The sequence below is a fragment of the Hippocampus comes genome, unplaced genomic scaffold, assembly GCF_001891065.2.
Source record: "Hippocampus comes isolate QL1 unplaced genomic scaffold, H_comes_QL1_v1.1 scaffold22, whole genome shotgun sequence".
NCBI lineage: Eukaryota > Metazoa > Chordata > Actinopteri > Syngnathiformes > Syngnathidae > Hippocampus > Hippocampus comes.
The window spans coordinates 209787-222189 of NW_017806175.1; the positions used below are offsets into that span (position 1 = coordinate 209787).

Sequence of the window (12403 nt, forward strand, 5' to 3'; positions counted from 1 at the left end):
TGAAAATAAATGTTCTCACTGTCAATTTTTTTTCACATCACTCCAGTGGCAGCACAAAAATTCCTTGTTGGGGCTCTTGTAAGTCAATGTACCATTGTATAATATTTCCTTGTATGACGATCATTGACACAGAGAATGGCTTATGTAGTTTGATTGACACCGTCGTTTAGATGTCTATTATTGTGCTCATTCAGAGAAGCGTTCCTTAAATTAGGTTTCCGAATGTCACATCCTTGTTGGTCCTCAGATGATCGACCAGGGTTTGATCCTCCACGACGGCTCGTACTTCCGAGACCTGTGGAACATCCTGGACTTCATCGTGGTCGTGGGAGCTCTGGTGGCCTTCGCCCTCACGTCAGTTGCATGTTTAATTCAGGCTGTGCTGTTCAAACGTATTCATGTCAAAGCTGCTTTTTGGCTTTTCTACTGTGCATTGCTCTGTGTGGGTGCGGCGCAAGCATATCTTCTGTATTCCACTCTAATCGTTTATGTGCATGACCCTCTCTGTCTTTCCCGTCTCTGGATGGTGACCTTGTGGGACTGCCTGCAGCAATGTGATGGGGTAATAACTCTTCACGTGAAAATACTGTATGTCATATCGGGTTGAAAACATTGCTAACATGGAGGTGAAAAAAAGTACAGTGGTGCCTCTACTTACGAAATTAATTGGTTCTGGAAGAAATTTTGTAACGAGAAAATTTTGTAAGTAGAGACGCGTTTTCCATGTAAATGCCCTAATCCGTTCCAAGCCCGTCAAAATTCAGACATAAATGTTTTATAAAGCATAAAAATGCATCAAAATATTTAACAAACAATTAGATTATTGCACAACAGATGAGAGTTGTGCATAATGTAAAAAACAAAGAATAAAGAATAAAAGTGGTGGTCATTTAACTTTTAACTGCGTCCTCATTGTTTGTTGCCCTCTCTAGTCCATGTTCTCTCTGAGAAGTGGTTTTTGCATGATCCAAGGATGTTTGCTTTTGTCGGCTTTTAACAATCCTTCGAAAAGGTCCAAAGCAAACATCAGCATAATGAGCGATCGTCTGACTGGTTAACACTTTTTCTGGGTGATTCACATTTACGTAAAACGATCGGAACGCCTCATAGCCCGACGGGCGAATGACGAGGACGCTGCATAGACACGTCTATCTATTTATCAATCTACACACACAGACACATACGGTAGAGGTCCCTCTTAGCCAATGGAATGCCAGGAAGATGTTAGGTAATAGCCAATGGCAGAGCAGCAAAAGTATGTTGTGTTCATGAAACTCGGAGCTGCGACCAGCAGGCCAGGCTGCATTTTTACCTTTCGTATCGAGAAATTTCTTTCGTAGCAAGAGGCAATATTTTCCTGTTGAGGCGTTTCGTAACTTGAAAATTTCGTCTGAAGAGACATTCGTAAGTAGATGTACCACTGTATATCAAATGTGATGCTTACCATGCTACTTCATTCTAATGCTCACACTGAGTCTACTTGCACAGAAACAACAAAGGAAGAGACATTAAAACCATCAAATCGCTGAGAGTCTTACGTGTACTCAGACCCTTGAAGACCATCAAGAGACTTCCTAAACTCAAGGTCGGAGCTTCTGCTTTTGAGTCGTTTTGTATGAATCACAATGGTGAACAGCTAATTTTAATCGAACAGATTGGACACCTCCCACGTTTGCAGTCATCTCTTTGTGGAAAAACCTGACTTTTTTTTTTCTCCCGCCCGCAGGCAGTGTTCGACTGCGTGGTGACATCCCTGAAAAACGTCTTCAACATCCTGATTGTGTACAAGCTCTTCATGTTCATTTTTGCTGTCATCGCCGTGCAGCTCTTCAAGGGGAAGTTCTTCTACTGCAACGACAGCTCCAAGGACACAGAGAAGGACTGCCAGTAATAACTCTCACTCGCCTCACTCTCTTACTCTTTTGCATATTTCCAGTGGCTCCGTGTCCTCGTCAAGGCAGCAGTAAGCCAGTAATATGATATCCCGATGAAAATCTACGTGCATGCCAAAAATGTCAGTTAAAAAGAGCACAATTTTTCCAGATCAATCATTTCAATGATTTATGCGAAAGAAAAATTTGCACTTTGCCCCAAGTGCAAATTTAACTGCAGGTATTTTTTTCTGATTTAATTAATCATCAGTAATTAATTAATTGAAGATTTACTTCAGCCTTAATACACGAGGAAATTTAGAAATACCCCAAAATAAAATGAACATTTTTAAATGGAGGGCAGGGTTTGAAATTAAAGGGCAGAAGCAAAGCCCTCCACACAATTACATGTGCTGTATACGTAAAATAAGCAATTGTATTTATTTATAATTGAATAAAGAACTAAATAATTGGATTTTTGTGAGATTGAGACATATTTTGATAATTCATTTTAAATTACAGTCATAAAATTGCTTGCTCACATGATCTAATCGTTAATATTAAGGTAAGAGAAAGCAGTGAAAAACATAAGTCTTGTTCAACTTTAGAGGCATTTGTTTCCTCAAGATTGTGGTCAAATTCCAGAAAAAAACTTTATTTGTCTCGCAATGGAGAAATTGACAATTTTCAAAATTCTGAACATGAGAAAGTAGAAAAACAAAACAAGTATTTGCGTGCACACAAAAAGAAAATTTAAAAAATGGACCGCACACAGTACAGAGTAAATTATATAAATATAAGCATATATGCGTATGCAAACGTGGCTGTGCTATTTAAAAGTAGCTTGTGTCGCATCAGCGTGATTTTAATCACAGATGACCTCACACGTTGTCTGAGATTTGTCATTGTAAATGCTGGATAATTTTCTTCCTTCTTAATCTTTGTCTTGTGTCCTCTCGTACAGAGGTTACTATATAGACTACGGGAAGGACAAGAAAGAGGTGAAGAAACGGGACTGGAAAAGACACGAGTTCCACTACGACAACATTGTCTGGGCTCTTTTGACTCTCTTCACCGTGTCCACCGGGGAGGGCTGGCCGCAGTGAGTGTCTCCGTTCCCTGTCCATTTATGAGCAATTTCACCTTCAGACCTTTTGATGAACAAAACATGATTATGGAAGTCATCTAAGAAAGGTTTTGCCATTCATCTAACTGTAAGGTGAGACTATATTTCACTGACAAGGCTTGTAAATTAACCACGTCTATTTAATGGTTTAATTTAAAAATTAAATGCCAGGGGGACATTTGAACAGGAATGACTTTGACGAGAATATTAGTAACTCGCGGCATTTTGGCAAATTCTACATTATTAAACACGGAGGTACGTTGAAATGCAAATGACCCGACCGACGGCTTGAGGTTTTAAATTTATTTATTTTTGGGAGCTACACGCTGCCGTTTGGCCAATTATTTTGCTCTTATTTGCAAATAATAATTCCGCTTAATGCTAACAAACAATGCAAAGCACACTTGACAGCGAATGAATACCATCAGTGTTGCGGTGTTCAGCAACGGATATTTGCAGATACGTGGTGGAGCAACACATGTCAACAGACAATATAACAATACTCATAGGCATTTACACTTCATCCACTATGAAGAACAACAAATATTAGTGACACTTACAGAGGAGGATGTCGAGATTATACTACGGCCAGATGGCCGAAGCCCGCCCACTAGAAGAAGCAGCACAATGTCCATTGAATTGAAGAAAAGTGTCGTAAAAATTTAATTCTTTACATTCTCTTGTAATCATTACTATGTTTATAATATTAAATAGTGCTATTTTTCTGATTTAAGACACATTGGGTTGGGTTGGCTTTTGGGGGATTCTGGAAGAGATTAATGGCATCCCCATTCATTTCATGAGGGAAAGATACAACCGTTGGCGGTATGATTACAGTCACAAACAAATCAAACTTGCATCCCAAGGCACCAGGGGATTATATACACCAACAAGCAAATGAGATCCAATTCAAGGTCTACATCATAAATCCTTTACAAAGACAGTAATGTTTAGTTTTGATTGCCACTGTGATAATACGGATATTCCATTAGACGTACAGTACAATAAAGAACTGTAGTGGAAATACAGTGCCCATTTTTCAAGAGCAGAGAAGAAAATGATCAGGTTGCAATTTAACATTGATGGGAACAAGTGCTGTATGGTGGTCCTGCAGGGTCCTACAGCACTCGGTGGACGTGACTGAGGAGGACAGGGGCCCGAGCCACGGCAACAGGATGGAGATGTCCATCTTCTACGTCATCTACTTTGTGGTCTTTCCTTTCTTCTTTGTCAACATCTTGGAAAATAGAACAAATTTAAAGTATCGGTAATATTCCTTTACTAGTGCACCCATAAATGATGCTTGTTTGTTGTATTTTTTTTTTTATTGAGCTTCAGCTGGAACTGGAGTTTTCGTCAAGGTCGGAAAATAGAACAAATTTGAAGTATCGGTAATATTCCTTTACGAGTGCACCCATAAATGATGTTTGTTTGTTGTATTTTATTTTTTTTATTGAGCTTCAGCTGGAACTGGAGTTTTCGTCAAGGTGGGGGGGAGTTATGAACCGTTCCAAATAGCGGTCACTGTTAGCACAAAACCTTCAGGCTCCTGCAAGAAAGCAAAAAAAAAAAAAAACAAATGTCAGCAACAGCCAACTTGAACATTCTGAGCTTTATTGTGGCGGGTGTGTGCTGACTCCCATTGAACACGATCTCTTTTAGGAAAACAACAATGTGCAGAAATCCTTGGTGCGCTATTACCTTTCCACTGTCCTTTCTGTTCTTTGCACTTTAGAGGGCGTGCATCGACTTTGCCATCAGTGCCAAGCCGCTGACCCGTTACATGCCTCAGACCCGGCACACGTTCCAATACCGTCTGTGGCATTTTGTGGTCTCGCCCTCTTTTGAGTACACCGTTCTGGCCATGATCGCTCTCAACACCATCGTACTCATGATGAAGGTGAAAGATTGCGCAGCCAGGCACTCATCGTCCAACGTCTTGATCTTGTTTAACCCTTTCATGCACCAAAGATGATAACCTGTAACCTGATAACATGATCAGCTGTCCACTGTCGTAACCGCTGTCCCCGAAAGGGTTAAATTCATAACAAGCGATTGCGGCACACAAGGAAAACTACAGTAATCTTTGTTACAGTTTGATGATCTCCTTAACAATGTGCTCTATATGCTCATTGCACATAATTTGTGTTTCAAAAGATGCTTTCAAAACTTTACAATTTATAAACCATGGGAAATTTTCGATGCTATTGCTAATTTATTATATTTATTCTACAAATATATTGCTAATGCTTTATTTTATATTGCACTTATATTGAACTGTGTACAGTTCTTTTCTGAAACATTTATTTTGTGCAATGAAACACTTTATTCCCCCTCTCCCCCAATTTTGCTGCTGTAGACTGCAAATTTCCTCAGTGTGGGACAAATAAAGGTTATCTTATCTTATCTTAAATCTAAGTACCAGTTGATAAGTCATTTCCTAAACGACAGACAAAACTTAGGCAGGTAATCTTCCTTTTGTTTTGTTTTTTTTTTTGGGGGGGGGGGGGGGATATGTATGTAGAGAAGTGTACCTCCCGGCAAGTACGTGCATATGCCGTACAGTAAGTACCTCTAGCCTGACCGTGATATTTTCAGTGGTTCGTTTCAATGTTTTGCCCTTTATTTCCTCCAGAGCTCTCTTGCTGCAATTCATTTCCTCAAATTGTCTACTTTTTCTAGACTGCTCGGACAGACCGACGCAGCATGACTCAGCCTGTATTAAATATTGATCCCCAATGTCCAGGGGCTGCTATTTAGCATGACCTCATTAACGGTAGCTGCCGCCCCCGGAGGAATTACTCTTTTTTTATCTTGCGGGCAGATGAGGGGTGAAAAGACTTGGCTGCTATTTCTGCCTCTTGAGGAATCTTCCATCAACCTGTAGCTGTCAGAAGATCATTTTGCTTGCGTTTTAAATGCTGTGTGTGTGTATATGTGTGTGTGTGTGTGTTTTCAGTATTATTCAGCCCCGCCCGGAGCCCCGACCGCCTACGAAGCTGTCCTGAAGCATCTGAACACAGCCTTCACCGTTCTCTTCTCCATTGAGTGCGTCCTCAAGATAATGGCATTTGGCTTTCTGGTAAGGAGGAACAAACCTCTAGGTGACATGTGCGGTGGTTGTCTCAAAATGAATCCAACCCCGTCTATTGTGTCTCCACAGAATTACTTTCGAGACACATGGAACATTTTTGACTTCATCACCGTACTCGGCAGCATCACTGAGATAGTAGTAGACTTGCAGGTGAGTGCTGCATTTACATACAGAGAGAGAGAGAGAGAGAGAGAGAGAGAGAGAGAGAGAGAGAGAGAGCGCAAGCAAGCATCATCATAACTCAAAACTGTTTTAATCACACCTCAGAGAGAATGAATGATATTCTAATGTTCTGAAAATGTCTTAACAGGACAATTTTTGTGAGTTCAGTTATTGTCTCAAAATGTTCTTTCCGAAAATCCGTCTCCCATGTGTTTCCGACTGCACGCTCCCGCCCCCAGTTCGTGGATACGTTCAACATGAGTTTCTTGAAGTTGTTCCGAGCGGCACGTCTGATCAAGCTGCTGAGACAAGGCTACACCATCCGGATCCTTCTGTGGACATTTGTGCAATCCTTCAAAGCGTTGCCTTACGTTTGCCTGCTCATCGCCATGCTCTTCTTCATCTACGCCATCATTGGAATGCAGGTCGGACGCACGCGCTTCACTTGATGGGCTAGACTACACTTTTAAAACGTCTGAGTTAAATGTAACCCAATTTGGCTCAAATTGCTTACCAAGCGGTTGGGAATGGGTTACGAGGTTATCACTATAGCCATAGTTAAAAATATATATTTTATGACCAACCTTCACAAAGAAGAAGAAGAACGGGTTGCTACAGCGAGTCACTCGCATGAAATGTCCAGCACAGTTTTTGCACCAGATGCCCTACCTGACAAAACCCACTGATTTTTATCCAGGCTTGGCACCGGCAGTGGCTTGGAATTGGCGTATGGTGAAAAGGGTCTTGTCAAAGGACCCAGCTAGATGTTGCCCTTTGCCCTGACCACAATTTGAACCCTGACATCAACATTTTCTAAGAACGTACATAAAACTGACTTCATCTTCAGTATGTGACACAAAACTGTCCAAAATGGTGACCCACTCCGGCTCTTCAGCCCAATTTTCAACCCAATCTGCTGGGTCACAATAATTCACCTAACCAATCTGCTCAAAATCCACAGCCACCCAGCAAGTGGGTTAGGAGAACAACCCGTCACTTTTTTAGTGTGTATAAATGTATTGTTTGCAATTGTTGAAGTCCGATGTTTGTGTTTTGTTTTTATGAATGTACTAGTTGGTTTGTTATGTATAGTGGATCCTCCTAAGTCAAACAGACCCCACAAGTGGAAAAAGTTGGAGTTCAACCAAAATGATGGGGCGGGGGGGACAAGCAAAACCAAACAAATATTGGGAGCTCTCACTATCATCATGCATGACATCAAAAGATCTAGTCATCTTCGTGATACCACCAGAAATGAGCGATCATAACCATAAGAACCAAAAAAGGAAGTTATTTCCACACAGAAAAGGGTCGAGCTGATTACAATATGAGCAATATCAATCAATGACTTCAACCACATAAAGTGGTGCCTTGACATACAAGCGTCTCAACATATGACTTTTTAGAGTTATAAACTGTCGCTTGTTTGTTTGGGTTTTTCTTTGCTTTGTGACCAGCCAAAATTTGAATTATAAGTGACCCTGAGGTATTCCCCTGATTGAATGAAACAAAAAAATTATTGCCATTGCACTTTTGGTCATCGATTGAATAGAACAGTGAAACAACCAAATATACAATGAAAACACCCACAAGGAGCATGGAAGATATTTTAAAACCCGCCAACCTGATTGACGGCAAGCTCCTGATGTCACATCAACACTTCCATTTTGTGTGTGTGTGTGTGTGTGTGTGTTAATTTATTAACATTTTCTTTTATTTTTAATATAGTTATAATTTCAATAAAGGGCTATTATTATTTATTTTAAAAATGTAAAAAAAATGCAGTTTTTGGGGGGGGGGGGCTGAATGGAATGACCTGGATGAATGCGAATATTCACAAGTACACTTCCAAAGTTTTCATGATAGCACCAACTTAACCTCGAACAATTCACATAATTCACTTTAAATCATTTCCCACGAGACTTTTGAAATCAGGACAACTTGGAATTCAATCGGCGTCCCGGAATTGTGTGACTTTGGAGGTTCTACTTCAATTACCATATTGTCACTTGTTAACTTGTCACTTGTTGTGAATTAGGTGTTTGGCAACATTAAGCTGAATGAGGAGACGCACATTAACCGGCACAATAACTTCAAGAGCTTCTCTGGCGCGTTGATGCTGCTCTTCAGGTAAAGGGCATGAAATGCTCCTCTAACAATAATCGATAATATTCATTCTTTATTTGAGGTGGAATATAGTACAAATGTATGTCTTCAAAGTTTTATGCATTTAATTAAACTGTTATGAAATATTAAAGGAAGGTTTGTATGGGTTTTTTTTTAAACACCCTTGGTATGAAACACCATTCGGATTCTGAATGCGACACAATCTGGGAAGGAGTCCAAGATCCAAAATGACATTTTACACTGTGCTTGGCCCGGCGGTTCACATTCACTGCTCCACTGTAGCACTTCAGTGTTGTTGGGATGATGTTGCTAGGCGACAATGGTAAGACTATGCTCCTAAAAGTACCCCAGGGGCCACTTGTTGTCAGAAGCTGATGGATGCTGCAGTGAAGCACTTAACTCCTTAAGTGTTGTGTGCGATACTGAGGGAAGAAAGAGGTGGAATAAATGTTTGTTTAAAAAAATAATAATTTGTTTTTGCAGGAGCGCCACGGGGGAGTCATGGCAGGAAATCATGTTGTCCTGTCTGGGTGGGCAGCGGTGTGAGGCGGACCCCTCCAATCCCTTACCTGTACTTAACACCGAGCAGGAGGGAGGCTGCGGCTCAGATTTTGCTTACTTCTACTTTGTGTCCTTTATCTTCTTTAGCTCCTTCCTGGTGAGAATAGAAAACAAACACGTCATTTTTACATTTCCTTTCAGTCCCCTCACATATGAAAACAAATATTCACCATCTTTCTGTCCAGATGCTGAACTTGTTTGTGGCTGTGATCATGGATAATTTTGAGTACCTGACTCGAGACTCCTCCATCCTGGGCCCCCATCACTTGGACGAGTTTGTCCGAATTTGGGGGGAGTACGATCGGGCTGCCTGGTCAGTCTTTGTTCAACCATCTCATGTTATTGTTCTAACGTGTATTATATTATCCCATTTGCAGTCGAGTATAGCAATAAAACAGTACTTTACTAAGATGTGATAACATGAAGGAACATTTCGGGAATGGAGACCCTGCCAGGTTACTTCATTAGTTCTCCTTTAGTCACTGCAATTTACTGTTCTGCTTTCAGGCCAAAGTCATGTTTAACAGACAAATTGATTTGGCGCGATCTGGTGGCATCTTTGCGCCAAGCAACTATGTTGACTTGAAGGGAGGAGCTTCAGTTAGTCATGCCCGAGCCTTATCTAATAGAAAAAGTGTTTTGCTGCAATTTTGTGGCATCCATAGACAGTTCCAAACCTTTTTGGATGGGCATCAATTGCTCTTAAATTTTCGATATTTATGGCAGGGCTTCCAATCCAGCGTGACTAGCGGGGATCACTATAATCACATCAAGTACAAGTGTGACATTGACACCACAATCAAATTTGTTGGATACAATAATGGACACAAACTACCGGGCAAGCGATTTTCTCCGACCACCAGATATACTTATCTATTTTAAAATTTCTGTCACCCACGTGGCCTGTGAGGCCGCACTGACCCAAAACTAAAGACTCTTATGTTCTTTCCAGTGGTAGGATCCACTATAAGGAGATGTACAAAGTTGTGCACTCTATCTCACCTCCACTGGGATTTGGGAAGAACTGCCCCCACAGGGTGGCATGCAAGGTTTGCTCTCCCCCAAACAAACGAACAAAAACCCACTTGGCCTCCGCCGTTTGGGGCCCTCGCTGACTTCTTCCTTTTCCTTCCTCTTCTTTCGTCGTCACTGACTGTCACCACCTTGCTTGACTCTTTTAGGAGTGTGCTTTTCCGGTGCGATGGTCAAAGAATGATGACAGTCCAGTGTCAGGGTACTAAGGGACGGCACTCCCCGTGCCCACATAAACTTATGTGGACACATCATTGTGTGAATGCGGAGAGATGAGCAGCTACACTCATGCAGTACATGCAGGTGCAGCTCCCGAAATTTGAATATCGGCGAATGTTTCATTTCATTTGTTCAATTCCGAGTGAAATAATGCACGATTACATTTTTGATCAATTTGATGCTTCCAGCCAACGAAAACCAACAATTCATCGGCTCAAGAAATTATAAACCATCCTAGTCCTTTTTTGTGTTGAAATGAAGTAGGAATTATTCTTCTTAAAAGTGTTGTGCCGAAACAATTTTTCATTTTTTTTTTTCGCTAAACTCCTCAATAACTGATACTGATGTCCTGGTATACTTAGTATACAATATTCTAATTTATTTATAGGCACCTGTATTATTTGTGTTTCTGATTATTGCTATTCCGCTCACCTAATAGCAGCATCTTTATTAAATTGATTTCAACTCAGGCAGAGGAAACTCCTATGTCTATAACCGTGCCGAGCAGAAGTCTAGCTTTACGTGGTCTAACTGCTAGCATGGGTGGAGTTTTCTTTTGATATTTTCGAAGAAACACGTTTTTAGAAACAGTGGTTTGCCTCGTTGTGGGCATGAACACAGTAGTCTTCTTTCAACCATCAAACTGTCAGCTATGCCCAGTGGCGTGTAAAAGAAAAGCGCCCTCTGGGCGCTGGAACACCGAGCGTGGCGTAGTGCAGTCTCTCAAATCCCTAAACACAGTAAACGAGACTTGCCCTAGCATGAAAATGAAGCTGGACCAGTTAATATACCCGAGTGCACGTGTGCCGTCTACAAACAATACAGCGAGCCCTTTAACCCTTTCGTGCACCCTGTAACCTGATAACACGATAAGCTGTCCACTGTAGTAACCACTGAAAGGGTTAATGCTAACTCTACCAAAGGTGGTAAAATAATTTCCAAACTGTGGACCTCAGTCTATCAAATGATGGAGAACACATTGACAACACTGACAGTGAGGAAAGCAAAAAAAAAAAATAAGGCATTAAATTAATTGTGCTATTTCTTTTTTTTTTTTTTTTTAAATGTTACAAAAAAATTGTTGTTGGGGGTGGAACAATTAAATGGCATTTCAACTCATTTCAAAAGGGGAATATGATTTGAAATGCATGCATGGGCATGGATTTAACTCAAGAGTCAAGGTCTAATAAATGCCCCCCCCCCAACCGCCCCACCCCGATCAAAAGCATCTCTCAGCATTCACATGAGATTTCTAATACTTGAAGCTTAATTGAAATGCGAAGCCTGTTGCGGGAAGCCTGACTCTTTCTACCTTGTAGATCTGGTTTGAAGATCTCTCATACTCACATGTGCTGTGTAAGTATGTCATTTGCACCAGATCTAGGCTGTCATTCCTTTGTTCATTCTTTCTGAAGTATTTCCCCTTCCCTCAGAAATTTCTATGCCCTCATATCAGCATAGAAATAATGCAACCTACTTTACTCTGTCCTGGTATGTGATGCACTGGAATAATCCTCTCTTGTTTCTCCGCCATTCTGTTATTTCCCCTTCACTTCCATGTTTGTGATATTTTTTTTTTTACATTTCCTCTCCCTCCATTACTTCCTCCTATCGCCATGACTACCTGGCACCCGCAGTGGTCGCATCCATTACACTGACATGTATGAGATGTTGACCAACATGTCGCCACCCCTTGGCCTCGGCAAGAAATGCCCATCCAAGGTGGCTTATAAGGTAGACCTTAAAGAGGCTGCTCATGTCTGTATCTGAAGGGAAGCGCTGTTCAAGATCAAGTTTTCCATTTTATTTGCTTAGAAAGCATTTTCCGTTGACTGTATGACGCTGTATTGTTCATTTGCAGCAGTAATGTCTATTCACTGGCCGATGAAATGCTTGGTTTCCATTGCTTTATGACAGACAACTACAGCGAGGTACACACATTCCGATTTTTAACAATGTTAGCTTTTTTTTTTTATTATTATTATTGTGCGAGACCCTGCATATGTTGTGGAAACAAATTTGAAAGTGTATTCTTATACTTGTGTTCTACCAACAGCACACCACACACATCACCATATCCCCAAATCCAAAAAGTTTGTTGTAATACAGAAACTGACCAGTGGGCAGCAGCATGGTGCCATCCAGATGGACAGAAAATACATAAAAGAAGAAAAAGTAGTCGTCGTGGTAGTAGTAGTAGTAGTAGTAGTA

The 12403-nt window shown here is 40.9% G+C and overlaps 1 protein-coding gene across 1 annotated transcript in view; it reads left to right on the forward strand.

Moving 5' to 3' along the window:
* cacna1ea (calcium channel, voltage-dependent, R type, alpha 1E subunit a) overlaps positions 1–12403 on the forward strand; it is a 96489-nt gene that overhangs the window by 65771 nt on the left and 18315 nt on the right. Inside the window, exons 27-40 of the mRNA XM_019896459.1 lie at positions 248–354; positions 551–562; positions 1489–1585; positions 1727–1887; positions 2836–2973; positions 4112–4264; positions 4735–4897; positions 5957–6079; positions 6161–6241; positions 6493–6678; positions 8292–8383; positions 8864–9038; positions 9127–9254; positions 11830–11926. Coding sequence (XP_019752018.1) covers positions 248–354; positions 551–562; positions 1489–1585; positions 1727–1887; positions 2836–2973; positions 4112–4264; positions 4735–4897; positions 5957–6079; positions 6161–6241; positions 6493–6678; positions 8292–8383; positions 8864–9038; positions 9127–9254; positions 11830–11926 — 1713 coding nt within the window. The remainder of the gene's footprint in view (positions 1–247; positions 355–550; positions 563–1488; positions 1586–1726; positions 1888–2835; positions 2974–4111; positions 4265–4734; positions 4898–5956; positions 6080–6160; positions 6242–6492; positions 6679–8291; positions 8384–8863; positions 9039–9126; positions 9255–11829; positions 11927–12403) is intronic.